Here is a 24,515-nt window from a genome sequence, read left to right on the forward strand (position 1 = left end):
GTCTCTTCATCCAAAGGAAGCAGGCAGGGAACAGGAAGATGACAGCTAGGAAGAAACACAGGGACAATAAGGTTAATAAGGGGATTACTTAATATTTACAAATATCTGCAGGGTGGGTGGCAAGAAGAAGGGGCCAGGCTCTTTTTCAAGGTGCCCAGTGATAGGCCAAGGGGCAATGGGCACAAACTGGAACCCAGGAAGTTCTTTGTCAACATGAGGAAAAAAGTTCTTTGCTGTGAGGGTGCTGGAGCCCTGGAGCAGGCTGCCCAGGGAGGTTGTGCAGTCTCCTTCTCTGGATACTTTCAAAACCCACCTGGATGTGTTCCTGTGTGACCTGCCCTGGGTGATCCTGCTTTGGCAGGTGGGTTGGACTGGGTGATCTCCAGAGGTGCCTTCCAACCCTTACCATTCTGTGATTCTGTGCAATCAGTATTGCAGCACCTCAGCCTTTTGGAAGGGTGGATACATGCCATGGGCAGCACAGATGTGGACATGTTCTGGTCACACTGCTCCCTCTGAGGCATCTGCTGCTGCTCCCCAGGTGCCACACGGAGATCAGACCATTACTCACAGCTTGCTGATCTGGCAGCTCCACTTCAGGGTCACTGCAAACTGTAATTGTAGCAGTTGTGTTCTTCTCATAGGCTGTGTGTTATGGTGTTTCCAGGTGATGCCAAGATGAGAAGACTCTCATTGTGAAAGGCAAAAGCATTTATTGTCTATGTAACTAAGCAAAGCACTAAGCACGAGCAAAAGCAAAAGCAAAGCAAGAGCTTAAGCATAAGCCAAATCGCAAAAGCAATGCAAGAGCTTAAGCATAAGCCAAAGCCTAAAGCCAAAGCCTCCTACTCTGTTACACAGTCATCTTATCTACTTTCCTAGTACAGAGCTGTCACATCCCAGTTGTCTATCCTTTCACTGACATGGGTCCAAGCAAAGCACACAACAGGTGAATACTGACAAACAAGCTTCTCAACATAGCCAGTCTACTTCTGCCTGGTCTTTCTCTTCAGTTACAAGGTGTTTAGAATCATAGAAGCAATCAGGTTGGAAGAGACCTCCCAAGATCATCCAGTCCAACCTATCACCCAGCCCTAAGCAATCAACCAGACCATGGCACTAAGTGCCTCATCCAGGCTTCTCTTGAATATCTCCAGTGATAGCAACTCCACCATCTCCCTGGGCAGCCCATTCCAATGGCCAATCTCTCTGTGAAGAACTTTCTCCTCACCTCCAGCCTATACCTCCCCTGGCACAACTTGAGACTGTGTCCTCTTGTTCTGCTGCTGGTTGCCTGTGAGAAGAGACCAACCCCCACCTGGCTACAACCTCCCTTCAGGTAGTTGTAGACAGCAATGAGGTCACCCCTGACCCTCCTCTTCTCCAGGCTAAACACCCCCAGCTCCTTCAGCCGCTCCTCACAGGGCTGTGCTCCAGACCCCTCACCAGCTTCATTGCCTTTATCATTCTGGACACGTTCCAGTCCCTCAATATCTCTCTTGAACTGAGGACCCCAGAACTGGACACAGCTTACATTCTTTCCAACTGAAAGACAAAACATAGCCTCCTCCAAAGTTGTTTCAAGGTTTGCTATCTTCCTACAGCAAACAGGGAAGGGAGATAGAGACCTCTGTGTGTGAGTCACCTCTTGTTGCCCAGCCCTCCCCTTTCATTATAAAAGCCACAAAGAGCTGCTGGCTGATGACCAGTCACAATGCAGCCTTACCTTGCCATACCTGCTCTCCTCATAGCCACTGCTGCCCTGAGCCCAGCCACTGCCACAGCACAGGGTGAAAACGATGCCACTGGAGAAGATGCCTACCCCCGACTGTGGGAGCATGTCCCGGGCAGCCTGACGGACTTCCCAGTAAAGGACAACAAAATCCTCATCAATGCTTGGAACTACCTACAGAGACTAGGAATGTACAAGATACTGATAAATTCTTCAGGCAAATACTTCATAGCCCCTCGATCCCAGGATGCTGGCAACATTCTCTGGGGATTGCCACTGCAGCATGGGTGGCAGTTTCATACAGGTAGGACTTATGGCCTTAAGTTTCTAGAGCAGCAAAATCTCTACCAGACCCACTTGGGGGTCACTCTTTGCAAGATTTCTGCCTCATAAACTCAGAACAAGCCCAATTAGTAGTTAATTTGCTGTATTCTAACTGTATCTGAGTACCAAAGTGTAGCTGGATAATGGTAGGTAGAGAATAGTAAGACTCAGTAATCTCAAAAGGTCAGAATATACTAAATTAATTACTAATTTGCTATATTATAACTCTAACTACCTAATTGTAGCTGGATAATAGTTAGACTCAATAATCTCAAAAGGTCAGAATATAGCAAATTAATTACTAATTTGCTATATTCTAACTCTATCTGACTACCAAATTGTAGCTGGATAATGGTAATTAGAGAATAGTTTGACTCAATAATCTCAAAAGGTCAGAATATACCAAATTAATTACTAATTTGCTATATTCTAACTCTGACTACCAAATTGTAGTTGGATAATAGTAATTAGAGAATGGTTGAACTCAATGATCTTAAAAGGTCAGAATATACTAAATTAATTACTGATTTGCTGTATTCTAACTCTATCTACGAAATTGTAGTTGGATAATGGTAATTAGAGAATAGTTTGACTCAATCTCAAAAGGTCAAAATATACCAAATTACTAATTTTGCTATATTCTATCTATCTACCAAACCGTAGTTGGATAATGGTAATTAGAGAATAGTTAGACTCAATAATCTTAAAAGGTCAAAAAATACCAAATTAATTACTAATTTGCTGTATTCTAACTCTATCTAACTACCAAATTGTAGTTGGATAATGGTAGTTAGATGATGGTTGGACTCAACAATCCCAAAGCTCAGAATATGCCAAATTAGTCACTGATTTGCTATGCTCTGACTACCAAATTGTAGTTGGATAATGGTAGTCAGGTGATGGCTGGACTCAATGATCTTAAAGTTCTTTTTCCAACCAAAAATCTTCCTTCTGTGATTCTATGAATAGCCTCAGACAGTGTAAATTTTGAGCTAAGCTGCCAGTTTGAAGAAGAAATTGTCAATGAAGGGAACAGCCTTGTCTTGATGAGCAATAGGTCATTAAATTTCCTAATGAGAAAAGGTATTGCTCACACAGGACTGCTCAGAACCCAGAAGGGCTGTGGTTTAGATGGGCAGTAGGGTGTTTCCATTTTGTGGTGGAGCTTGATGGTCTGAGAGGTCTTTTCCAACCTTAACAATCCTGTGATTCTTAATGATCCCCTATTTCAGTTGCTCCTGTTTGCAGTAGGTATCCCAGTCTCACAGTATATCAGAGGTTTGAAGGGACCTCAAGAGAACATCAGGTCCAACCCCCTGCAAGGGCAGGTAGATTTCATGGCCTGCAGTCTTCCTCTGCTGGTGGTTTGAGTTTCATTCCTTTATTCATTCCTTATGTTCACCCCAGCCTCTGAGAATTTGTTTCTATTCAATCAATTTAGGAGTTGTCTCATTACTTTCTAAATTATATATATATATATTTTTTTTTTTGTTGTTTGTTTGTTTTTGTTAGGAACAAAATAAAGTTTGTTCTGTTTGCTCTTTCTTTTGGTTTGGCTTGGTTTTGCTTTTGGTGTCTGAATTCTAATGGCTCATCCTCCAGAAGCTGGTTGTTATTTGAGGCAGTCACTCGTGTTTGCTTGTTGGCAGACACAGAAACACCTCTGACATAGAATCATAGAATCAGTCAGGGTTGGAAGGGACCACAAGGATCATCCAGTTCCAACCCCCCTGCCATGGGCAGGGACACCTCACACTACATCAGGCTGGCCAGAGCCTCATCCAGCCTGGCCTTAAACACCTCCAGGGATGGGGCCTCAACCACCTCCCTGGACAACCCATTCCAGGCTCTCACCACTCTCATGGGGAAGAACTTCTTCCTCACATCCAGCCTGAATCTCCCCACTTCCAGCTTTATTCCATTCCCCCCAGTCCTATCACTACCTGAGATCCTAAAAAGTCCCTCCCCAGCTTTCTTGTCCCTTGAGGCTAAAGCTGCAATGTCTGATCAAAGGCTTTGTCAGAGAACTTGTTCTTCCACATTCTACTTCACATGCAGCAGGCAGTGAAGGTTTCCTTTCCAAGCCAGAGCTGACTTGCTTTGCTCCAATCCCTACTATTCTATGACTCTATGAATTCCAGGTGCAAGAACATAAAGATTCAGGTAGTGTTGTATGTCCAAAGAGTAAGAAAGTTTGTACCAGCATTCATGAAGAAGGAAAAATGGGAGAAGGAAACAGAAGTATTTTTTACATTAGCAGTGGATGAGACATTAAGTATGGAGAAGAGAAGGCTCCAAGGTGACCTTCTTGTGGCCTTCCAGTATCTGAAGGGGGCTATAAGAAAGCTGGGGAGGGACTTTTTAGGATATCAGGTAGTGATAGGACTGGGAGGAATGGAATGAAGCTGGAAGTGGGGAGATTCAGGCTGGACATGAGGAGGAAGTTCTTCCCCATGAGAGTGGTGAGAGCCTGGAATGGGTTGTCCAGGGAGGTGGTTGAGGCCAGGCTGGATGAGGCTCTGGCCAGCCTCATCTAGTGTGGGGTGTCCCTGCCCATGGCAGGGGGGTTGGAACTGGATGATCCTTGTGGTCCCTTCCAACCCTGAATGATTCTATGGAGGAAAGAATGTTTAAAGATTCTATGATTCTATTCCAGAGAGACTGTTCACAGAGGCCTGCAGGGACAGGACAAAGGGCAATGGCTTCAAGATTTGCATTGGATGCTAGGAACAAGTTCTGCACCATGAGGCTGGTGGAACACTGGAACAGGTTGCCCAGGGAGGCAGCTGAAGCCCCATCCCTGGAGATATTCAAGGTCAGGCTCGACAGGGCTCTGAGCAACTGCAGTTGAGACTGCAGAGGGGCTTGGACTGGATGACCTTTGGAGGTCCCTTCCAGCCCAAACCACTCTGTGATTCTATGAGTCTGTGGCATGGAGCTAAATGTAGAAAAGGGATAAAGCAGAGCTCAAGTGAATCAAAGTTAGGTTGTGTCAGATTAAATCAGTATCTTCTTTTCTGGTAGGAGTGATGTTTTGGCAGAGTCCAGAAGTGCATTTCCCCCTTTTGTAAACTCATAGAAGGAGTGTTTTTAATGACCCTTTATAAAACGAGAATGAGACAGAGAATAGCAAATCTGGGGAAAAGAACATCTGAAGGAGGACTCAGTGATGAATGCTGCTAAAGTATGTTTCCAGCTAAATGGAGGATAGGCTCAGAGATCTGAAATCATCACTCTTGAGAACTACTGCCTTTAGCTTTTTCATTAACAGCCTTGCCAGAGAGACAGTAAAGGAATCTTGCTGATGAGGTTGCAAATAGTTGCTAAGGACATACAGCTGAGAGGCACAGAAAGGTAGCTGGGGTAGATGTGAAGGCTGAAATAACAATGGTGTTAAGCACAGGGAATAGGAGGGAGCAGGGAGAACAAAACTGGAGTGCAGACCAAGAAGTGGGGTTAGTGCCTCCATCTCCAAGTAATTTATTGATCTCTTACAATTATCACTCATACAGCTCAGGCCTCCTCATTGGCCCAAAACACCTGAGCTAGCAGCCTTTGGGAAATCTCACATACAATTCTTCTGCCACATTTTGTCTCCTTTTCCTTCTTTTGCTCATCCTCTTTGCACACCAAGGGGAAGCCCTGCCATCCAAGGAAAGGCTGAGAGAGCTGGAGTTTTTCAGCCTGGAGAAAAAACGGCTTGGGGGAGATTCCCATTGGACAGCAGAAGAAAATGTTTCCCCATAAGCACAGTCAGACACTGGAATCATCTCCCAAGGGAAGCAGTGGAATCCCCTACGCTGGACAACTTTAAGATTCAGCTTGCCAGGCTGCTGGGCCAGCTCATTTCAGCTCCACTATCACCTAGAAAGGATGGACCAGATGATCCTTGGGGTCCCTTCCAACCTGGCACTCTGTGATTCTCTGACCAATTTGTGTTGCTTCTCCAGCTCCAGGGGAGTCTCCTCCACACCTCCTGAATTATTCACCAGCTACTAAGTAAATGATGGAAAAGAAAATCCTTAGTGTCTTTCCATGCCACTTTCCCAGTCTGATTGGTCCTTTTTCCCCAAACTCAGAGGATATTTGCACTGCAAATTAAGAAATGATTACCAGGACACTGAGCAGTTAAACACTCTTCTGTCCCTTAATGCCAGGCTGCTGGGCCAGCTCATTTCAACTACACCATCACCTTGGATGGTTGGACCAGATGACCCTTGGGGTCTGTGGTGGGTTGAAAAATCCCCCCTCCCCCCCAGCATTACATTTGCCAGCCCAGCTCAGTTGGAAGCAAATGGAAGCTGTGTTTACAAGCAAAACTCCAATTTACAATGGAGTGCAATGAATAGGTACAAAAATAGATAGGATTTGCAATATTTACAGGGATTCATAATTGATAAGCAGCACAAGAACCCCCCTGGCCAAAGAGCAGGGGAAGCTAATAGCTTCTCCCTCCCTGCCCCCCTCCCCCCACCTTGTACACAAAAGGGACAAGAGAAAGGAGCAGAGAGATGTTAGAACTTAGCCAAAACAATGCAGCCAAGGTCAAACAGAAGCCAGTTAGTATCTCCCAGCTCCAGGAAAGAGAGAAGAGAGAGAAATGATTTGCCAGACTAATTCTTATGGTAGATATCTCTCCAATGGGATCGCTCAGAACTATCATTATTGTCCTTTTCACACCCAGTAGTGATTTATTTACACTTTACCACCTTTCTGTTCGAGATTTCTGAACAGTTTTTACAGGCATAGCCTAAAACTACCACAGGGTCTCTTCCAACCTGGCACTCTGTGACTCCATGATGCTGGGAACTACTGCTGCATATTTCACACCCTGTGTGAAAGTAGAATCTTGGGGGGGGAAACCCCAAATCTTTCTGTAAATGTTAATAAATACAATTTTTCATGCAACAAACCCATCCTGTTGAACTGCATTGCACTGCCAGTTCATGCTCTCAGTGCTCTCCTCCTTTGGAGACTTTCAAGACCCATCTGGATGTGTTCCTGTCCAACCTGTGCTAGGTTCTATGGTCCTGCTCTGGCAGTGGGGTTGGACTTGATGATCTTTGGAGGGGGTTGGACTTGATGATCTTTGGAGGGGTTGGACTTGATGATCTTTGGAGGTCCCTTCCAAGCCCTAACATCCTGTGATCCTGTGATCCTCTGCTACTGAAGGCTGGAGGCTTGAACAACCAGCATGCCACAAAGCACAAGTCAGCTGGAGAGGATAATTAGGATAATCAGCATGCATGTGGTCCCTGACCATCTCCTACTCTTGAGCAAAATCTCTCAGAAGATTTGGGGGTTTCAAGGATGTAATGAGATTTAGTCCTGGCCTGACAGGGCTGCCACTGTCATTACTGAGCTGATTCATCAGTGTAAGGGTTCTGCAGGGCAGAGCTTGGGAGCTTCTGGAACAGCTCAACTCATTGGACTTGACACTTCAAGCAGGCTTCCTGCCTCCCTCCATGACTAATTACCAGAGAGTGTGCATGTCCATAGTGCTTGCAGGAATGAGGCTGTCTCTACATGCCACCTGCTTAAAGCCAAACATGCCTCACATGCTCTCAGCAGCATTTGTGACAGGTCTTGTGCTTGCTACACAGAGGCCTGGAAACCCTACTCACCAGGTACACCCAGGTTGGCACACTCAGCTCCACAGCCAGGCCATGCACCATGAACCTGCACGGGATTCTGCAGCACACAGCCCAGTTAGGGGAGACAATTCCAACCATGTTTAATTTGTGCCCTTCTGCTCATTAAGCAGCTCTCCTGCACTGGCAGCCTTGCACCTGCTGGAAACAACCCACCAGCTCTGCATGTGTTCATGTCCCTGCATGTGTTTCTATCTCCATTCCTGATGTCCTGCTTTCCAATGGTTCCAGAGATTCTCTCCCACAGCATCCTCTTGGAGGAACTGACTGCTCTTGGCTGGGATAGGAACATGACATATTGGGGGAAAAAAATTGCAGGGTGGTTGGGCCCAGAGAGTGGGGAGGGAATGGAGGGAAAGCCAGTTGGTGGCTGGTCACAAGTGGTGCTCCCCAGGGCTCCGTGTTCAGGCCAGGTCTGCCTAACATCTTTAGCAATCATCTGTATGAAGGGATTAAGGCATGATGAGAGTGATTAGGGACTTGAGCATCTCCCCTGTGAAGAGAGACTGAGAGCCCTGGAGCTGTTTAGTCTGGAGAGGAGAAGACTGAGAGGGGATCTGATCAATGTCTATAAACAGCTGAGGGGTGGGTGTCAAGTGGAGGGGGCCAGGCTCTTTCGGGTGGTGCACAGTGATAGGACAAGGAACAATGGGTTCAAACTTGAACATAGAAGATTTCAGCTCAACATGAGGAGAAACTTCTTTACAGTGAGGGTGGCAGAGCCCTGGAACAGGCTGCCCAGGGTGGGTTGTGGAGTCTCCTTCTCTGGAGACTTTCAAACCCCACCTGGATGCATTCCTGTGCAGACTACCCTAAGTGATGCTGCTCTGGCAGGGGGGTTGGACTTGATGATCTCTGGAGGTCCCTTCCAACCTCTGATATACTGTGAGACTGTGAGACTGTGATCCTCAGCAAGTTTGCAGATGACAGCAAACTGTATGGGAATGTTGATCTGCTAGAGGGGAGAGAGGCTCTGCAAAGGAATCTGGCCAGGCTGGATCAATGAGCTGAGATCAGTTGTTTGAGATGTAACAAGGCCAAGTGCTGGGTCCTGCACTTGGGTCATAACAACCCCATGAACCCTGCAGGCTTGAGGCAGGAAAGCTGCCCAGCAGAAAAGGACAGGGGGTGCTGGGTCACAGCCATCAGAGCATGAGCCAGGGTGAGCCCAGGTGGCCAGGAAGACTACCAGCATCATGGCCTGGATCAGCAATAGTGTGGCCAGAAGGACCAAGGCAGTGATTGTCACCCTGTACTCAGCACTGGTGAGGCCACACCTTGAGTCCTGGGTTCAGTTTTGGATTCCTCACTCCAAGAAGGACGTTGAGGGGCTGGAGCAGGTCCAGAGAAAGGTGAAAGGTCTGGAGAACAGGGCTGGGGAGAAGCAGCTGAGGGACCTGGGGTTGTCCAGTCTGGAGAAGAGAAGGCTGAGGGGAGACCTCATTGCTCTCTACAACTCCCTGAAAGGAGGTTGGAATGGGGTGGGGGTCAGGCTCTTCTCAAAGTGCAGTATCAGGTGATGGAACAAGAGCAAATGGCCTGGAATTGTGCCAGGGGAAGGTTAGGTTGGAGATGAGGAAAAATTTCTTTGCTGTAAGAGTGGTCAGGGATTGGAATAGGCTGCCCAGGGAGGTGGTGGAGTCCCCACCCCTGGAGGTGTTCAAGAAATGTGTGGCCATGGCACCTGGGGACGTGGTTTGATGGCCATGGTGGTGTTGGGTTGATGGCTGGACTTTAATTTAGAGATCTTTTCCAACCCAAATAATTCTATGCTTCTGTGATTCTCTAATGTATTTACAGTGGGGAATAAATCAAAGTGTAAACCACAATCCCTTTACTACACCCTGCATGAATGCTGACAGAGAAGCACAACTGCTCTGAGGAGAAGCAGTTTATGAAGCAAACCAACGGTAATTGTTGTGCTTCTCTGAGCACAGTTCTGCATGCTTTGTTCCTATGTGTTATTTCCTTTGATTCAGGGAGACTGGCAGATCCTTCCAGTGCAACTTCCTGTGGCCATGAAGATGGAGACCTCCTGTGCATATCTGTAAGGAGCTGGTGGTCCTGTAAGTAAATCTTGCTGTACTTCTTCTCCAAAAGTATGAGCAGTGTCCTAGAAGGCAATTCAGAATCTTTCTTCCCCTTAGGCTTCTACATTACAAAGTAATTTCAGTGCTGCAGAATTCTCCACCAAAAACTTGCATCAAGGCATCTGAGCGTGAGTAAATGAAAGTTAATTGGCCTTGAGAACTTACTTGAGGAAGGAAAAAAAAAGGTGCAAATTTTGCAGCCTTAATAAGGTTTGGACTGCAAAAATGGAGGTACCTGCATGCACCATGGTGTAGCAAACACCATGCTGGGTGTCTGTATTTATAGGCACTGTGGTAATCACAGCTCTCATTAATCCAAAGCAGATTTGTTGTTTAGAGGTCAGTACTTCAAGCTAGAATTTACTGTGAGAATGCCAGCAGGAATCTTTGTGATTCTTGCCTCACCCTGGGTAATGCAAACCTGCCAGGACTCTGCTTCCTTCAGTTGCACCTTGACCACTTCACTGTGGTAGTGAACTGCAGAGAAGGAAATAAAGGGAGACTTTGTGCCAGTGGATCTCCAAATAACTCCATTACCTTCATTACAGAATGGTAGGGGCTGGAAGGGACCTCCAGAGATCATGAGGGATGGTGACTCCACCACCTCCCTGGGCAGCCTGTTCCAATCCCTGACTACTCTGGCAGCAAAGATATTTTTCCTCATCTCCAACCTAACCCTCCCCTGATGCAACCTGAGGACATTTCTTCTTGTCCTATCAGTAGCTGGGAAAAGAGACCAATCCTCCCCTCACTCCAGCCTTCTCTCAGGATGCATAAAAGAGGGATTTATGCAAACAGTACTCCTGGAGTACTTCTTAGGCTTTCTGTACTTACTTTACAACAAATATTTGAGAGACTTCTGATGTCCCATCCATGACAAACTATAAGGGTCTCAATTTTCTCAGCAGTTTGTCCTTCCCTCCAAAGTGTAGCACACTGTCAGCTCATGCAAGGCTCTTGAAGGACAATATACAAATGGATACCAGAAACCATACCTCAATCAATACAGATACCAACATTGGGGTGCATTTCAGTGCCAATGGCCAACTTCTGGACACAACTGTATCAGCAGCAAATTAGGACCATAGAATGGTTCTTTGTGCCAATGGATCTCCAAATAACTCCATTATCTTCGTTACAGAATGGTAGGGGCTGGAAGGGACCTCCAGAGATCACGAGGGATGGAGACTCCACCACCTCCCTGGGCAGCCTGTTCCAATCCCTGACCACTCTTGCAGCAAAGAAATTTTTCCTCATCTCCAACCTAGAACATAGAACATCTCCAACATGGAACCATAGAATGGTTCTATGCCAAAAACAAAGCAAGCAATGTTCTCCTCCTATGCCAAAAACAGCAAGCAATGTTCTCCTCCTATGCCAAAAACAAAGCAAGCAATGTTCTCCTCACTTTTCTTATGTTCACAGAGATCTTAAATCACAGAATCATAGAATGGTTTGGGTTGGAAGGGACCTTAAACATCATCCAGTTCCAACCCCCTGCCATAGGCAGGGACACCTCCCACCTCCCACCAGGCCTCATCCAACCTGGCCTTGAACACCTCCAGGGAGGGGACAGCCACAACCTCCCTGGGCAACCAGTGCCAGTGTGTCACAACCCTCACTCTGAAGAATTTCTTCCTAATCTCCAGTCTCAATCTGCCCTCTCCCAGCTCAAAGCCATTGTCCCTTGTCCTGTCACTCCCAGCCCCTGCCAGAAGTCCCTCCCCAGCTCTCCTGTAGCCCCCTTCAGGTCCTGGAAGGCTGCTCTGAGGTCTCCCTGGAGCCTTCTCTTCTCTAGGCTGAGCAGCTCCAACTCTTCTAGCCTGACCCCATAAGGGAGGTTCTCCAGCCCTCTGATTATCCTTGTGGTCTCCTCTGGACTCTTTCCAGCCATTCCAGGTCCTTCTTATGTTGGGAACCTCAGAACTGGATGCAGTGCTCCAGGTGGGATCTCAGGAGAGCAGAGCAGAGAGGGAGAATCCCTCTCTCATCCTGCTACTTCTCCTGCTCTGGATGCAGCTCAGCACACAGCTGCCTGCTGGGCTGTCAGTGACCATTGCTGGCTCCTGGGGAGTTTGTCACCAACTGACACCCCCAAGGCTTTCTCCTCAAGTCTGCTCTCAAGCACCTCCTTGCCCAGCCTGAATTTGTACCCTGACCCAGGTGCAGGACCTTGCACTTGGCCTTGTTGAACTTCCTGAGGTTGGCTGGCATGGGCCCACGGGCCCACCTCTAAACCCTGTCCAGGTCCCTCTGAATGGTTCCCTTCCCTCCAGCATGCCAACAGCTGCCTTTGGTATGGGCAAGGGATCATTTCTCCCCATGGGAATTATTCTTCTGCTTGTGGTCGACACCTTTTCTTTTTTGACTCCTTGCTGCAGGCATGAACTACTACCTGGCTGTCATACCCTTCCTGGGGGCAGTGGATGCTGGCCTCTTTGGGCAGCTGCCCCATGAGATAGAGATATTGCCACCAGAGGAGCAAGAGGCTGATTTCTGCTACAGCATTGCTGGCTGCCGCGCTCGCTTCCCCAGGCTGATGGATGAGTGGAAAGCCTATTTTGAAGTACATTATTTCCCTTCTCTCTCTCTTCTCTCTCTCTTTTTTTGATTTTGTCATATTTTGTAGGAAATGATTCCAGAATATTACCTTTAAAAGCTGTTACTGCTGCCATTTGTAAGATTTAGAGAGCCTGCTTTGCTTTTAATAACAGCTTGATCTAAAAGCAAGGAATGAAGAGCGTGGCACAAAGCGAGCCAGAGATTAAAAACAAGGTCCAGGATTTGTGCAGGCTGTGAATTGTCTTCCTTCCTTTGAGATAATTCTGTAGTTTGGAGTGTGTCCCAAGAGGCTGTTTTGTTAACAGTTACATTTGAATTCTTCCTGTACTGCTTATGATGTGAGCAATGCAAAATAAGGATGCAGGAGAGAGCATTACCCTTGAGAAATGGCCTTGCAGTGGTTATCACAGGATCACAGTCTCACAGTGTATCAGAGGTTGGAAGGGACCTCCAGAGATCATCAAGTCCAAGCCCCTGCCAGAGCAGCATCACTTAGGGTAGCCTTAGGGAATGCATCCAGGTGGGGTTGGAAAGTCTCCAGAAAAGGAGACTCCACAACCTCCCTGGGCAGCCTGTTCCAGGGCTCTGTCACCATCACACCAAAGAAGTTTCTCCTCATGTTGAGGTGAAACCTTCTGTGTTCAAGCTTGAACCCGTTGTTCCTTGTCTTACCACTGTGAACCACCCAAAAGAGCCTGGCTCCCTCCACTTGACACCCACCCCTCAGCTATTGATAGACATTAATCAGATCCCCTCTCAGTCTTCTCTTCTCCAGACTAAACAGCCCCAGGGCTCTCAATCTCTCTTCATAGGGGAGATGCTCAAGTCCCCTAATCATCCTCGTGGTTTTACAGGGGTTCACTTACTCCTCTGAAGAGCTAAAAGGAGAAAATGTTGAAAATTCATTCAGAACGACACTTGTTCATGCAAGTAGATCATAGAACTGTCAGGGTTGGAAGGGACCTCAAGGATCATCCAGTCCCAACCCCTCTGCCATAGACAGGGACACCTTACACTATATCAGGTTGCTCAGAGCCACATCCAGCCTGGCCTTAAACACCTCCAAGAATGAGGCTTCCACCACCTCCCTGGGCAATCTATTCTCTTTTCTCCTCATTCAACTGTACCCTAATCCCAAGGATTACAATATTCCTTACTTCATAGAATCTCAGAATGTCAGGTTGGAAGGGACCCTAAGGATCATCTGGCCCAAGCTTTCTAGGTGATAGTGGAGCTGAAATGAGCTGGCCCAGCAGCCTGGCAAGATAAGTCTTGAAATTGTCCAGTGTAGAGGACTCCACTGCTCCCTTTGGGAGATGATTCCAGTGTCTGACAGTGCTCATGGGGAAACATTTTCTTCTGCAGTCCAATGGGAATCTCCCCAGCAGTAACTTGTCCCCATCCTTCCTTGTCTTTTCCATGAGACTCCTTGAAAAATGGAGTCTCCATTGTGCTGGTAGCCACCCTTTATGGAGTGGGGCACGGCAATAAGGTCTCCCCTCAGCCTTCCCTTCTCAAGGCTGAACAAACCCAGCTCTCTCAGCCTCTCCTCACATGGTAGGCCTTACTTCATCTATTAACTGTTTTTATAGCCAGACTTCTACATTCATCACCTTTATTGGTAGTCATTTAACTGCTCGTGATGAAAATATGCAAGCCATGAGTTCCTCTTGGCAACTGTGAGTGAAGGAGCAAGGCTGGATTTGTTTCCTTGCTTTTCCAAAGCAGTATGCTTCCCAAGTTATTACAAGTAAGATTTGCTCTTCAAAGAGCCAGGGTGAAAACCATGAAGAATCATTTCCTTATTGTCTGAAAATCTTCAGAAAGCTGAAGGAGAAAAAGATGTTTAAGGAATCCAATGTTTATGGACATTGTGGAAGCACAGAAGCTTCCAGAGCACACAGATAGCAAAAGTCCACTGAAGTATTGTGGCAGAATATCTAAACCATAGACTCACAGAATCACAAAGGTCAGAAAAGACCTCTAAGGTGATCAAGCCCAAGAGTCAACCCAGCAACACTAGACCATGTTGCCATGTGCCCTGTCCACACTTTTTTATGTGGATTAAACCCTTACTCCCTTGAAGTCAAAGACAAACTCTCATTAACATTCAAGGTAAGGGTGGACAGGGCTCTGAGCAACCCAATGTAGTTAGAGATGTCCCTGCTCACTGCAGGAGGGTTTAAAGTCCTTTTTAAGGTCCCTTCCACCCCAAAACATTCTATGAGTCTATGTAATCACTTTATCAATCTAATCTATGAATCATCTTTTTTGTCCCTATGTCAGACATTAGAGTGGTGGAACACTGGCACAGGTTGCCCAGGGAGGTGGTTGAGGCCCCATCCCTGGAGATACTCAAGATGAGGTTCAATAAGGCTCTGAGCAACCTGATCTAGTGGAGGATGTGCTGGATCCCTGGACTAGATGACCTTTGGAGGTCCCTTCCAATCCAAGCCATTCTATGGGGCTGTGCTTACACTTTGTTTCAGAGCAGCACATTCCAACTACTCCAAAGCTTGCAGGCTCAGTTTTGTGAGGCATGTGCAGAAACCTAAAAACATTCCTTGGGTTTGAACCTGCCTCCTGTTTCTCTGCCTCTTTTCCTCGCTGTCTCTGCAGTATCTGTTGTCTACAGACCAGGGAGCCATGAGCCCTTTCAAAGTGGATGATGCCCTGAGCCTCATGTGGAAGGCACACATCACCTCCATTGCTTATGCACTGCCCATGTTCCAGGACAGGTATGGATGGGGATGAGAGAGGTGGCCAAGGGGGCATCTTCCAACCTGCCTGCCTCTCTATGCCAGCAAAGGCCACAAGGGCTTTCTTAATTTAAGGCTCTACTCTTCCCTCTGCTCTCTCAGAGCATGGGATGGCCAGTGAGGGAAGGCTGGCCAGGCTGTGAGAGCAGAATGAGCTGCTGATTGCTGGCTGGGAATCAGGGCCTGAGGCAGGAGCTGTCTTTAGTTTGGGCAAAGGCAAGGATGTCAGGAGAAATTAAGTGTGAAGTGCTGAAGAAGGCCTTGAGTGACTGTGGCATGACACCACTCAGGATTTTCTACTGAAACCCCCACCTTTGGGGTCAGTGCTTGATTAATGCTTTCTGCAGGGCATTTCAATTATCTGCTACCTTCTGATTCTGATCTCTTTCAGCTTGAAGTATCTCTCTGATCCAGAAGCATCTTTTGGAGAAGACTGGGCTAATGCTGTAGATTTCATTGCAGCCACACACTTCTCTACAGACTTGGTGAACACAAACCACTTCCAGGCTTTGCTGCCCCAGAGGATGCTCCTTGAAGGGGACGTGCCCCCAGCCAGTAGTGACTTCAGTCCGCAGCAAAACCAAGTCCTGCTCATGCTGAGAGCTCTTCACAAAGCAAATCAGCTATCAGGTATGAGCCCAACCTCCCTCCAACTGCCTGCAGTCCATAGGTATTACCTATCTTGTTCTCTCTTTCTGCACCTTCCTCCACAGGAACACAGGGATTTTGGATAGGCAACAGTACAGACACTTCTTAGAGACTAAATTCAAACAGTGCAGCCAAAAATACAACCCTCAGCAAAGAGCAGACCAGAGAACAGATGCAGCAAAGGCATAACACCACTGATGTAGGGTCACAGAATTGCTTCACTTGGAAGAGATCTGTAAGGTCATCGAGGCCACCGTGGCCATTAAACCATGTCCTCAGGTGCCATGGCCACAGGTTTCTTGAACACCTCCAGGGATGGGGACTCCACCACCTCCCTGGGCAGCCTGTTCCAATCCCTGACCACTCTTGCAGCAAAGAAATTTTTCCTGATCTCCAATTTAAACCTCCCTTGGTGCAACTTGAGGCCATTTTCCTCTTGTTCTATCACCTGATCCTTTCAGGGAGCTGCAGAGAGCAATGAGGTCTCTCCTCAGCCTCCTCTTCTCCACACTAAACACCCCCAGTTCTCTCAGCTGCTCCTCACCAGCCCTGTTCTCCAGACCCTTCACCAGCTTCACTGCCTTTCTCTGGACACATTCCAGCATCTTAAGGTCTTTCTTGTAGTGAGGGACCCAAAACTGAACCCAGGACTCAAGGTGTGGCCTCACAGAGGGGACAATTAATTTCCTGGTCCTGCTGGCCACATTACTGCTGATCCTGGCCAGGATGCTGGTGGCCTTCTTGGCCACCTGGGCACACCCTGGCTCATGTTCTGATGGTTGTCACCCAGCACCCCCAGGTGCTTTTCTGCTGGGCAGCTTTCCAGCCACTCTTGCCCCAAGCTGGGGGAGCTGAGTCGTTCCACAAATTGTAATCCTTGTTGAAAAAACTATACTGCAGGAAATTATCTGCTTGATGCTTCAGAAGCAGGCTCAGAAACCACAAATCCAGATTATCTGGACCAGGTATGTCTAGAAGGTAATCTGAGAGAGAACATCCAAAAGATCAGCTTGGCCAAGGAGCTCTCAGAGCTATATGATGAAGCTTCCAGGTGTGTGTTGAGGGAGGTGGCCCAGCTAGATGGCTTGATGCTGGAAGGAGCTTCTGCAATAGGAACTGAATAAATGCTTATCACCTGGATGTGCATGCAGAGCAAGAGGACACTTGGGTCATGTAGTGACTTGGTAGTGTTAGTAAACAACACCTCTACAAACGGCTTATTGTGTCCCTGCCAGTGCCAGCAGGGTTGGAACTAGATAATCTTTAAGGTCCCTTCCAACCCAAACCATTCTATGAATCTATAAGCCTGGAGTGTTCATGGGGCTGTTGTGATCCAAGTGCAGGACCCAGCACTTGGCCTTGTTGAATCTCCTACAGCTGGCCTCAGCCCATCAATCCAGCTTGGCCAGATCCCTGTGCAGAGCCTCTCTCCCCTCCAGCAGATCAATGCTCCCTCCCAGCTCGGTGTCATCTGCAAACTTAGTGAGGCTGCACTGAATTCCCTCCCCCAGATCATTGATAAAGATAGGCAGTGAGGATTTCACAGGAGACAAATCCACCCTGGTTGAAACAGATGATGTTGGGGCTTCCCCCTTCCCCCCCATTTTTCACAGGAACTCTTAAACCACCGATGGTTTGTGTTAACCTCCCCCCCCCCGTCACAGCTGAAACCCCTAAAGCTGTAAATGAAGTTATTCAACCAGCCCAAATGATCACGAGCAAAGGGCCTGTGTGCCTACAAGTGTTCAGGCTGCGGGGTTTGGGTTTGTCTCTGATTTAAGAGGGAATCTCCGTCCCAGCAGCACGGCAGCCTCAGATGATGTTGAGGGATCGCCAGCCCTATAATAAATTGTGTATCGCCATCCAGCGGTGAGATTTGGAATCGCACCCTGCTGAGGCCACTCCTGGGCTTTGCGTGGTCCTGTTTGTGCCTTCTGAGTGAAGGTTCTTTTGAATTTTTAAATGAAAATGCAGTCTAAAAATAGAGCGAGAAGCCAAGATCCTATGGCTTGCTTGCCTTTTTTTTTTTTTTTTTTTGCCATAGGACACTCTGCCCTAATAAGGTCTCATCTGGAGTATTGTGTCCAGTTCTGGGCTCCCCACTTCAAGAGGGACAGGGATATACTGGAGAGGCTAAGAAGATGCTGAAGGGACTGGAATATCTGTGTGATGGGGGAAGGCTGAGAGCCCTGGGGCTGTTTCACCTGGAGAAGAGAAGGCTGAGAGGAGATCTGATCAGTGCTTACAAACTCTCTAAGGGTGGGTGTCAAGAAGAAGAGGCTGGACTGAGAGGTGACCTCATTGCTGTTTATAAATATGTAAAGGGTGAGTGTCAGGAGGACAGAACCAGGCTCTGCTCAGTGATGTGAAATGACAGGACAAGGGGCAATGGGTGCAAGCTGGAGCAGAGGAGGTTCCAGGGGAACATAAGGAAAAACTTTTTCCCTGTGAGGGTGACAAAACAATGGAGCAGGCTACCCAGACAGCTTGTGGAGTCTCCTTCTCTGGAGACATTCAAAACACACCTGGATGTGTTCCTGTGTGTCCTACTCTAGGTGATCCTGCTCTGGCAGGGGGGTAGGACTGAATGATCTTTTGAGACCCCTGATGTTGTGTGAGCCTGTGACAAGGGGCAGTGCACACAAACTGGACCACAGGAAGCTCCACCTCAACAGGAGGTAAAACTTCTGGGCTGAATGAAAGCTTTCTGTATCCCTACGCATTTTGTAGGCAATTCCTACCCCACCAGCACGCTCCCACTTGATCTGCATCTGGGTGTCTGCATGAGGGGGGTGGGTGTCTGCTGGCAGACACAGTCCCTGTGAGCTGTGTGCCCCCTGCCCATCTGACCCTGTCACGTTGTGCCTCTCCCCAAGGAGGGCTGCTGCTGAAGCTCTGGCGAAAGGCGATGTCTACTGAGGCAGGGAGGAAAATAGGCAGAGAGCTGATTGAAAACTTGGCTTCCAGCAAGAAGTTTGACCCAGAATGGGAAGAGATAATGATCTGAAAAGAGCAGACCTGCTTCTGGAGAAGAAACAGTTCCAGCATTGATTGATTTGTGATCTTGCAGCAGCTATGTGCCTGCTGATCTGCTCGTGGTGATTTCTTGCAGCAGGGCTTCCTGAGTAGCCATGTGTGTAGCTCTTTCATATTGAATCAGTGTTTGCAGCCTATTTCCTAATCAGCTCATTTGTTTAATTAATTTCCTGACAAATAAAGTGCCTCACAGAAAAATCTGACTTCAGTGTTTTGGTTTTAATCATAGAATCCTAGAATGGTTTGGGGTTGGCTCAGAAGGGACCTTAAAGATTAGCTAGTTCTAAGCCCCACTTGTCACCCATCTCCATCCAGACATCAATCTGTTGACCCTTTGAGGTCATCATCCAACCAAATCCTTATCCCCTGGACAGTCCACCAATCAAATCCAGATCTCTGCATCTTAGAGAGAAGGATATTGTGGGGGATCGCATCAAAGGCTTTGCATAAACCCAGACAGATGACATCTCTTGGTCACAGAATCACAGAGTCAACCAGATTGGAAGAGACCTCCAAGATCATCAAGTCCAGCTGATCACCCAACCCTATCTAATCAACCGGACCATGGCACTAAGTGCCTCATCCAGGTGCTTCTTAAACACCTCCAGGGATGCTGACCCCACCCCCTCCCTGGGCAGCACATCCCAATGGTCAATCCCTCTTTCTGGGAAGAACTTCTTTCTAAGACCAACCTAAACTTCCCCCTGCACAGCCTGAGACTGTGTCCCCTCCTTCTGTCACTGTTTCCTGGGAGAAAAGACCAACCCCCACCTGGCTACAACCTCCCTTCAGGTAGTTGTAGAGAGCAATGAGGTCTCCCCTGAGCCTCCTCTTCTCCAGGCTAAACACACTGAGCTCCCTCAGCCTCTCCTCACAGGGCTGTGCTCCAGACCCCTCCCCAGCCTTGTTGCCCTTCTCTGGTCTTCCTTTGTCCACTGACATAGTCACACCACTGTAGAAAGCAACTGGATTGGTCAGGCAGGACTTGTCCCTGGTGAAGCCATGCTGGCTGTCTTGAGTCACCTCCCTGTCCTCCATGTGTTCCAGTATAGCTTCCAGAAGGATCTCTTCCATGATTTTCCCAGGCACAGAGGTGAGGTTGCCAAGACAGCAATTTCCAGGGTCCTCTTTTTCACCCCACTTAACAATGGGTGCAATGTTTCCCTTCTTCCATTCCCCAGGGACTTCACCTGACTGCCAGGACTTTCCAAATATCATGGAGAGTGGCTGGCAACAACACCAACCAGTTCCAGTTCCTTCAGAACTCTGCAGCCATTATAGTAACAGCCTTCCTGACACACATGCAACAGTCAGAGGTTCTCCATGGACATTAAGGGTGAGATCTGAAGGTTTCTCCCAGCACAGAGTGGCTGAAAGAGCTCTCACAGCCTTGGTAGCAGCAGAGCAAGGGCTCTTCCAGCATGAACTCCCCTGGCACCTTCTGAGGCTGCCCCTCAGAGCCACCCTGCAACTGCTGCAGGGTGTCCCCATGGCTGCTGATGTCATGGAAGGGAATCCATCCTCAGCTGGGCAGGTGGTGCTGCATCCTCCTGGAAATGGCCAGCCCTGTCTGCTTGCTGGCTGGGCACAAGCCTTCATATCTCAAACATATCATATCCATACCTCAAGCATATCAGAGGCATAGCTCATACATATCAGATCCTTATCTCATAGAATCATAGAATCAGTCAGGATTGGAAGGGACCACAAGGATCATCCAGTTCCAACCCCCCTGCCATAGGCAGGGACACCTCACACTACAGCAGGCTGGCCAGAGCCTCATCTAGCCTGGCCTTAAACACCTCCAGGGATGGGGCCTCAACCACCTCCCTGGACAACCCATTCCAGGCTCTCACCACTCTCATGGGGAAGAACTTCTTCCTTATGTCCAGCCTGAATATCCCCACTTCCAGCTTTGTTCCATTACCCCAGTCCTGTCACTACCTGAGAGTCTAAAAAGTCCCTCCCCAGCTTTCTTGGAGCCCCCTTCAGATACTGGAAGGCCACAAGAAGGTCACCTCAGAGCCTTCTCTTCTCCAGATTGAACAGCCCCAACTCTTTCAGTCTGTCCTCATAGGAGAGGTGCTCCAGCCCTCTGCTCATCCTGGTGGCCCTTCTCTGGACACCTTCCAGCATGTCCATATCCCTCTTGTAATAGGGGCTCCAGAACTGGACACAGCACTCCAGGTGTGGTCTCACCAGAGTGGAGCAGAGGGGGAGAATCACCTCCCTTGCCCTGCTGGCCACACTTCTCCTGATGCAGCCCAGGCTCTGCTTGGCTCTCTGGGCTGCAAGTGCACATTGACAGCTCATGTTGAGCTTCTCATCCACCAGCACCCCCAAGTCCCTTTCCTCAGGGCTGCTTTCCAGCCAGTCCCTGCCCAGTCTCTATTGGTGCTTGGGATTGCCTCGATCCAGCTTCAGGACCTTGCACTTTGTCTTGTTGAACCTCCTGAGGTTGGCTTGTGCTCACCTCTCCAGCCTGTCCAGGTCCCTCTGGATGGATCCCTTCCCTCCAGCCTGTCTGCTGCACCACACAGCTTGGGCTTGGTGTCATCAGGAAACCTGCTGAGGGTGCACTCAATGCCTCTGTCCATGGCACCAACAAAGATGTTGAACAAGCCTGGTCCCAGGACTGATCCCTGAGGGACTCCACTTGTCCCTGGCCTCCACTGGGACATGAAGCCATTGACAGCCACTCTTTGGGTGCAGCCATCAAGCCAGTTCTTTATCCATCTTGTGGTCCACCCATCAAACTCATATGTCACCAGTTTGGAGACCAGGATGTGGTGTGGGACAGTGTCGAAGGCTTTGCTCAGGTCCAGGTAAATGACATCAGTTGCTCTCCCCTCATCTATTAATGTTGTGACCTTGTCATAGAAGGCCACTAGGTTTGTCAGGCAGGAATCTCACCATATCAGATCCATAGTTCATACATATCAGATCCATATCTCATACATATCAGATCCAGACATATGTCATCCCTCTCAGCCCACACGTGGAGCACTGTCTTCAGCTTTGGTCCCCACTACACAAAATAAGATGTGGACAGGCTGGAAAGTATCCAGAGAAGGGCCAGGAGAATGCTCAGAGATGTGGCAGCCCTGCCATGTGAGGAGAGCCTGAGAGAGCTGGGGGTGTTCAGCCTGGAGAAGAGAAGGCTGAGGGGAGATCTTATTGCCATGGAGGAGTACATAAAGGGGAGCTGCCAGGACAAAGGAGACTCCCTTTTTGCAAAGAATGCCATGGCAAAGACAAGGAGTGGTAGGGACAAGTTACTGCTGGGGAGATTCCCATTGGACTGCAGAAGAAAATGTTTCCCCATAAGCACAGTCAGACACTGGAATCATCTCCCAAGGGAAGCAGTGGAGTCCCCTATACTGGACAACTTTAAGATTCAGCTTGCCAGGCTGCTGGGCCAGCTCATTTCAGCTCCACTATCACCTAGAAAGGATGGACCAGATGATCCTTGGGGTCCCTTCCAACCTGGCATTCTGTGATTCTCTGACCAATTTGTGCTGCTCCTCCAGCTCCAGGTAGTGGCATTAACATCAGCTCCTTGGGAGTCTCCTCCACACCTCCTGAATTATTCACCAGCTACTAAGTAAATGATGGAAAAGAAAATCCTTAGTGTCTTTCCATGCCACTTTCCCAGTCTGATTGGTCCTTTTTCCCCAAACTCAGAGGATATTTGCACTGCAAATTAAGAAATAATTACCAGGACACTGAGCAGTTAAACACTATTCTGTCCCTTAATGCCCTGGGACAAAGGTTTTTAATTATTCATTGTCATTTTATGGATAAACTCTTAATGTACCATCATTAGCTAACAATTTTCAAAGGAAATAACATTAATGAGGTCTGAGAAAATGTGGGAGTTTTTATCTTAATTACCTGGTTCATAGATCAGAGTAATTAGATTCCAACAGGCTTTAGGTACAATCTAGAAGTAATTACCATGGACATCAGCTGTTAAAATATTCAGGTAATTGTGCTCCAGAAAAGTTTGACAGAAGAATTTGACCTTTGCTGTGATTAACTTAGATTTAACCTCAGGTGTGCTTGGAGAAAACACAAAAAGAGAGCCATTAATGCAAACAGGGAAAACAAACTTACACACTGCAAACTGCTGCACTTCAGGAGTTGTTTGTAGCACCTTTCGAAAAAGCAAGTATCTCCTTCCCTGGATTTATGATGACCTTAGGAAATACTACAGTGTTTTGGAAAGGAACCCTCTGTCTCCAGGCAGCATTAGACAGTTATGGATTTCAGCCACTTTGTCCTAACCCATCAGGCCAAGCAGTCAGGTAAAAGCCTCAGCAACTGGCCAGCAGCTGCGCTTTGGAGGTTGATGTGCATCTAAAATGTAGACAAAACACAGGATAGTAGATTCTTACAAAATCCACTGGTCTTGAAACAGAGGAAGTAAGAAAATGTATCACAGAAGTCCATAATCACCAAAAGGTAGGGGCTGGAAGGGACCCCTGGAGATCACCTAAGTCCAACTCCCCCTGCCAGAGCAGGATCTCCTAGGTCAGGTTGCATAGGAACCCATACAGGTGGGGTTGGAAAGTCTCCAGAAAAGGAGACTCCACAACCTCTCCAGGCAGCCTGATCCAGTGCTCTGGGACCCTGAAAGAGGTTTTCCCATATGTTGAGGTGTGACTTTCTGTGCTCTGCTGTGTACCCATTGCCCCTTGTCTTGTCACTGGGCACCACAGAAAAGTTCCCAGCCCCATCCTCTTGCCCCCCACCCTTTGGCTCTTGTTGAGCATTGATCAGATCCCCTCTCAGGCTGCTATTCTCCAGGCTAAACAGCTCCAGGTCTCTCAGCCTCTTCTTATCAGAGAGTGACTCTTATATACATTAGGAATTTAAAGTTTCATGAGAACACAAAGGCAGCCAGGCTGAACCATGCACCTCAGCACTTCTGCCAGGCTGAGCTATCCATCCCAGCACTTCCTCTCTGGTGGTGGCCAGCAGCAGACTGGGGCAAGATCAAGAAGAGCAGCAGCAAGACAAGGGCAGCTTAATCCCCTCCTTGCCCAACCTGACATCTGCTGGCAGCCTGCACCTAGATCAATCTTTATTTAGATCAGACCCACAGGGTTGATCAGTCCCAGAGCTGTAACAGGCTACCCTAGATAATAAAATAATAATAAAATGATAAAAGAAAAAATAAAATGATAGAAGAAAAAGTCAAATAATAAAAGAAAAAAGAAAAAAAGGGAAAAAGGAAAAAAGGAAAAAAGGAAAGAAAAGAATCAACAAACAAAACCCCACCACCACCAAGCAAACAAACAAAACCTCAAACCAAACAAAACAAAGCAGAAAAGAGACAGAGGAAGCTCATCCAAGCACTGCATTGCCACAAAGCACAACACTCCCAACACACAAGAACATTAAACAAAGAGAGAGCAAACTAAAACCAACCCAAAACACACAGCACCAACCTGCCACTACCAGGTGAAGCAGAAGCAACAAAACTCTTTTTTTTCCTTGGATACTAGCAGATAGTGTCAGGGAGTTGAAAGTTCAGATAGGATGAGAGGAAATGGCCTCAAGTTGCACCAGGGGAGGTTTAAATTGGACATTAGGAGAAACTGCTTCACTGAAAAGGTTCTCAAAGACTGGCACAGGCTGCCCAGGGAGGTGGTTGAATCTTCATCCCCCTTCAAAGGGGCAGAGATGTGGTGCTGAGGGCCATGGTTTA

The 24,515-nt window shown here is 47.8% G+C and overlaps 1 protein-coding gene across 1 annotated transcript; it reads left to right on the plus strand.

Annotated features, from left to right (window-relative positions):
* Nucleotides 1-1,714: 1,714 nt before the first annotated feature.
* On the plus strand, nt 1,715-18,773 carry C27H6orf58 (chromosome 27 C6orf58 homolog). Its single transcript, XM_054393185.1, has 6 exons — nt 1,715-2,036; nt 9,687-9,773; nt 12,179-12,363; nt 14,979-15,097; nt 15,510-15,748; nt 18,643-18,773. Exons 1-6 carry the CDS (start codon nt 1,715-1,717, stop codon nt 18,771-18,773), a joined length of 1,083 nt encoding a protein of 360 aa, XP_054249160.1.
* The last annotated feature ends 5,742 nt before the right edge of the window (nt 18,774-24,515 follow it).

The sequence above is a fragment of the Indicator indicator genome, chromosome 27 (genome assembly GCF_027791375.1).
Source record: "Indicator indicator isolate 239-I01 chromosome 27, UM_Iind_1.1, whole genome shotgun sequence".
Classification (NCBI taxonomy): domain Eukaryota; kingdom Metazoa; phylum Chordata; class Aves; order Piciformes; family Indicatoridae; genus Indicator; species Indicator indicator.

What these genes read in the sequence shown, in the direction of transcription:
- C27H6orf58 (XM_054393185.1), top strand. Translation starts at nt 1,715, where the DNA reads ATGCAGCCTTACCTTGCCATACCTGCTCTCCTCATAGCCACTGCTGCC. An exon ending in TGTAAGGAGCTGGTGGTCCT is followed by an intron (nt 9,774 to 12,178) that starts GTAAGTAAATCT and finishes TCCTTGCTGCAG; the next exon opens with GCATGAACTACTACCTGGCT. An exon ending in CTGCCCATGTTCCAGGACAG is followed by an intron (nt 15,098 to 15,509) that starts GTATGGATGGGG and finishes GATCTCTTTCAG; the next exon opens with CTTGAAGTATCTCTCTGATC.